We start from the raw sequence: 5,000 nt of genomic DNA, 5'->3' as shown, positions 1-5,000 counted from the left end.
GTGTGTGTGTGTGTGATCTTACTACAGCAGGAAGCGACAACAAGTTTATAACATTTAACAGAAGTCACAAGGAGACCATTAGATTTCTTCTTCCCTCTCTTCCTCTTCATCACTGTGCAGCGACCTCACAGACGACACGTGACCTCATCTTCTCCCTCCAGTTAACGAGCTGCTCTGTGTGCTGCTCTGTGTGCTGCTCTGTGTTCTCAGCCCCGTTTGTTCTCCGTCTGCAGGTTGCTTGTAATTAGGAAGTGTGACACTAAATAAAGCAAAAGTGCCGTAAACTCAACCCTGAAATGTTCTGTGTGAGTGTGTGTGTGTGTGTGTGTGTGCGTGAAGCTCGGAGCCGCCCGGTACAAACACACACACACACACACAGAAGAGAAGAGAACAGAACATGCAGGCTCGGCACAAACCTGAGGGAGTCGGTGGCCATGAAGCTTTAAAATCACTGGCAGATCCCATTTCATCAGCGTTCGGTTTGCAGGGCGGCCGGCTGCAGCTGCGGCGCCCCCTGCCTGTGTAACAGCCCAACAAAGGGCCCCAGCAGTGTGTGTGTGTGTGTGTGTGTGTGTGTGTGGCTGAGAAAAGCATGCGTACTCAGCAAAGTAACTAAGATAAGAAAGAAAACATCTCAGACCCTCCTGCTCCGTCTCAAGGCTGCAGGCAGAGGGAAGTGTGTGAGTGTGTGTGTGTGTGTGTGTGTGTGTGTGTGTGTGTGTGTGTGTGTGTGTGTGCGTGAGTGTGTGTTTAAGTGGAAGCCAAACCCCTGGCTGAGGATCCGACCTCATGTTGTGCGTTTTGTTGTTCTGTAGTTTCACACAATTGATTGTTTTTGATTACATCTCCCTACTGCTGAGGAAGAGGAGGAGAGGAGCGGATGGTTAGATCACACAGAGCAGCAGGAAGGGTCGCAGTGGTTGATGGAGCAATAGGGGACTTTATCTCATTTGTGTGTGTGTGTGTGTGTGTGTGTGTGTGTGTGTGTTTGGTAGCGGCGGATGTTCCTCTCTGTGCAATAGGATATGAGGCTCTGCTCTGTGTGTGTGTGTGTGTGTGTGTGTCAGAGAGTGTGTGGGCAGGCTGGTGGTTGATATGTTAAGCGTTGTGGGGTTGGCGCGGTGCCAATGAGCCGGTGAGAAAATGATCACAGTGGTGAACAAAACAAATGAAGGGTTCAGAGAACGGAGAGTGGGCGGAGACACACAGGCAGTACAGGAGGTGAGGTGTGTGTGTGTGTGTGAGAGAGTGTTTTAAGCGTCCTCTGATGTGCGGGCGGCTGGTTGAGGTGTGTGTGTGTGTGTGTGTGTGTAGAGGGAGGAGGCAGGCTCCAGTGGAGGTGCTGGTTAGTGAAGGGTTAAGTTAAGTGAAGCTCCATTGTGCGGAATGTAGAGTCAGGATGAGTGACAGCTGAGCAGACCAGACCAGCCTCCTGGGTTTGGGTCACAGCATGCACACACACACACACACACACACACAGACACACACACACACACACACACACACACACACACACACACACACACACACACACACACACACACACAGACACACACACACACACACACACACGCGCGTCTGGCCTCATGGGAGGTAAACAGACATGTGTGTGTGTGTGTGTGTGGGTGTGTGTGTGTGTGTGTGACATTTAGCCTGCAAATCATATTTATTAACTGTTGATGTGATATTGATTTTCCTCTCTGCCCACCAGAAAAAACTGATTTGTGATCTAAATAGGACAAAACTCTGCCACACACACACACCCACACACCCACACACACATTGTGACGTGTCCCTCTGGTGTGTGTGTGTGTGTGTGCTGCAGGTAAGATGTGGCGGCGGCGCTCTGTGGTCCAGGCCTCTCAGGGGGACGGACGGCCCTGCCCCCCCCTCATGGAGCAGTGGAAGCCCTGCCCGGTGCGGCCCTGCTACCGCTGGCAGTACAGCGCCTGGTCCGAGTGCAGAGTGGAGGTACGGGCCCACTGAGAAGTGTTCAGTCATCATCATCATCATCATCATCATCACCCTCCTCTGTCAGATACAAACGAGTCGGAACTTTGAGGGGTTTTGGAAAACGTTCATCTCATCAGCCGGCAAAAATCTAATAATGGAGTCGTTAGCATCATCATCCTCATCTGACAGATAGAATCCATCTGATGAATCTGTAATATGAGGCTGCATCATCTGAGCCATCTACACACTTTACTGAGGATCCATGATAATAAATGGTTGGTTGACTGATGGATCTGTCTTGTATCCCGGCTGATCACGCCTGCTCCTCTGTGCCTCTCCCTCTGTGGCGTCCCTCAGGGCGTGGTGTGCGGTCACGGCGTGCGTTACAGGAACCTGTCCTGCTCCGTGTCTGACGGCTCGGGCGAGGACGAGGGCGGCCTGGTGGACGAGGAGCTGTGTGGCAGCCTGGAGCTCGCTGTGGACGGAGACACGGAGATCAGGCTGAAGGAGGCGTGCACGCTGCCCTGCCCAGGTAAGGACGCTGCCTTCAGGAACACGGCAAAACCCTGGTAATTAGGAGTTTCTTGGTCTGTGTGAGCGACTTCACAAATTGAAGCTCGGATGGCGTTCTTGTGGTTTTGACGGATTCATCAAAAGAGTGTGTTGCTGAGCGATATGTAGTCGCTTGAGTTTCTCTCCTCTTGTCGTCGTTTCCTCCCTGATGTAACTTGTTGTTGTTGTCTCCGCCCACTGAGCAGCAGCACCGCCGAGCAGCTGGAACACAACGAGAAGCTGCAGCCAATTATTTTCCCCTCACACTAAAAGAGTTTGGGCGTACGTCACTCGCCTGCGTCAGCCGCGTCGCCGTAGCAACACGATACGATAAGATAACATAACACTTTCTTGTGTAATTTCTCCAGAGCCACAGTTTCCCTCTCAAACATAAAAACACTGTAGAGAGAAGAACACACAGCTTCACTTCCCTTCCTCCGTCAGTTTGACTTCAGGTTTCACACAGGAAGCCACGCGTTCCCAACGTCTCTATCTGTGGAAGCCTGAGCCTCCTCATTGAAGGTACGAGTCAAACAGGAGCTGCGCCTGCTCCTCTTATCTGCCAACATCAGGGCTCTCCGCTCCGGTGAGGAGGAACTCCTGCAGTCTGAGGCAGACATGAAGGAGGCACGATGAAGGAACAACCTGATGAAGATGTCACAGTGCAGGGAGGAAGCGCTCGGTCTTGTTCTTCTGCTTCTTCTTCTTCTTCTTCTTGTTCTACTCTGCAGAAGACAACGAGACAGGAAAGTCCATTGTTGTGTCACCTCTGCTTACATGGCGTAGGACTCGTCTCTGATTGGTTATCCAGGGGTCAGAGTTGAGTTTGGAGGTTAGGAGTCTCCACTCAGCTCTCATGTGAACGCAGCCGAGGCACTTCAGACAAAACCAGTGTTGTTGTTGTTGTTGAGAGAGCCCTGTTCTCTCTCTCGTACCTTTGTTGTTCACTCAAACTCCCCCGGACCACCGGCTGCTCTGTGAGTGAGGCAGAGCAGCGTGGGGGTGAGGCGACCCCATAAGGTTCACTGCACTCCATCTGGAGAGCTGAGGAACACACACACACACACACAGAGAGAGACAGACAGGCAGTAATAACATAACACAAAGAGGCACAATCAATAAACTGTTCAAAAAACAATCAAAAACCCCAAAGGTGCTTAAAACCACGAGATGAGGAGCTGAGATGAGACTGAGGCAGATAACAGCATCGTCAGTCACAATGAGGTTTAGATCTGATCCATTAATGCACTGTGTGTGTGTGTGTGTGTGTGTGTGTCCATACTCGCTCTGCTCGCTTCACTCTCAGGATTAATGTGATGTTGACGCTTTTCTCTCAATCATCCTCAGAAATGCGTGCATATCAATGAAAGCGGCGCCGCGGGGAAACAAAGAGGAAGCAAAGAGGAAGCAAAGAGGAAGCAAAGTGCCGTCGCACCATTTGGTGGCAGCTTTCACCCCAAATCTTGTTAGTGCGGCATGTGTGCGTAGGTTTTCAGCTCGGGTAGCCCCGGCAGGGAGCGAACCCTGGGAGCTGGCAGCCCGGCTGGCACAGGGACGCTTTCCTTTTCCGGTGAGTGAACAGGGGCTCAGCTCCGCCTTTCAGCTGAGCCTGACAGCTGCTCGGCTTCATTTACACCCGCGCAAACGTGTCAGGGAGTTAGTTGACTTACTTTTGCTCCCTCAGTCGCCTCCTAACTGATGCTTTAGGAGATGTGCTGCCAACTCTGGTTTGGTTAGCAGAGTCACAGCAGAGTCACAGCAGAGTCACATGGTGAGCCTGGGGGAGGGGTTTGTGTCGTCAGGGGCAACATCCAACAAACTGTCCTTAAGTGAGGAGGAGCCATCAGATACGTTACACCACTGGACCTGCAGCTCAGGGTCACAACCCAGCGTGCAGAGGGGGGATCACTGTTGCCGGGCCGACGGCAGGTGAAGCCTCCTGAGGTCTGAGCCTCTCTGGGTCTGAGGTTTAAACTGTGCCCTCCAGACCCCCACAGCCAGGTCCAGATGGGAATGTGAGAGTCAAAGGAATGGCTCATTGATCCCTGACATCACTTCCTGTTCCATCTAGTCAAACATCTCCAGGTTCTTCAGGTCCGCCTCCACTTCTTCTTCCTCTAAATAAAGCAAAGAGGATCTGTAGATGAAGACGATGTGTGGACCAGCAGGCCTCAGTTCTCTCCCACTGCTGAGTCGCCCTCACACACTCACAATCAGGAGTGTGTGGACCCAGGAGACCAGTGAGCGATCTGTCCTCCTCCTTCTCCTAAAGAGTTTGGGCTCTCAAGTTCTGTCTCTCCTGTTTAGCTGAGATCAAAGCTCTTCCCTCCTGACAGATCAGCTGAGATGAAGGAAGTATAAATAACATCTTCATCAACAGAAAGGGAAGAAACAGGTTTTAAATTAAGCGGCGCTGCGTCAGGGGAGCAGAGTGTAAACACGGCGCTGCTCACACTGAGCCACGACGACTCAGGCTAAAAAAAGAGCCGTGCTAA

At 51.8% G+C, this 5,000-nt stretch overlaps 1 protein-coding gene across 1 annotated transcript in view; it reads left to right on the top strand.

Annotated features, from left to right (window-relative positions):
* thsd7ab (thrombospondin, type I, domain containing 7Ab) overlaps positions 1 to 5,000 on the top strand; it is a 70,567-nt gene that overhangs the window by 54,173 nt on the left and 11,394 nt on the right. The window contains exons 21-22 of the mRNA XM_076150214.1: positions 1,826 to 1,971; positions 2,311 to 2,485. Of these exons, the coding sequence (XP_076006329.1) occupies positions 1,826 to 1,971; positions 2,311 to 2,485 (321 nt within the window). The remainder of the gene's footprint in view (positions 1 to 1,825; positions 1,972 to 2,310; positions 2,486 to 5,000) is intronic.

The sequence above is a fragment of the Genypterus blacodes genome, unplaced genomic scaffold (assembly GCF_046128005.1).
Source record: "Genypterus blacodes isolate CSIRO-AG114 ecotype Tasmania unplaced genomic scaffold, CSIRO-AGI_Gbla_v1 ptg000052l_1, whole genome shotgun sequence".
NCBI classification, from domain to species: Eukaryota; Metazoa; Chordata; class Actinopteri; order Ophidiiformes; family Ophidiidae; genus Genypterus; species Genypterus blacodes.
This window is presented reverse-complemented; position numbering and strand designations above follow the sequence as displayed.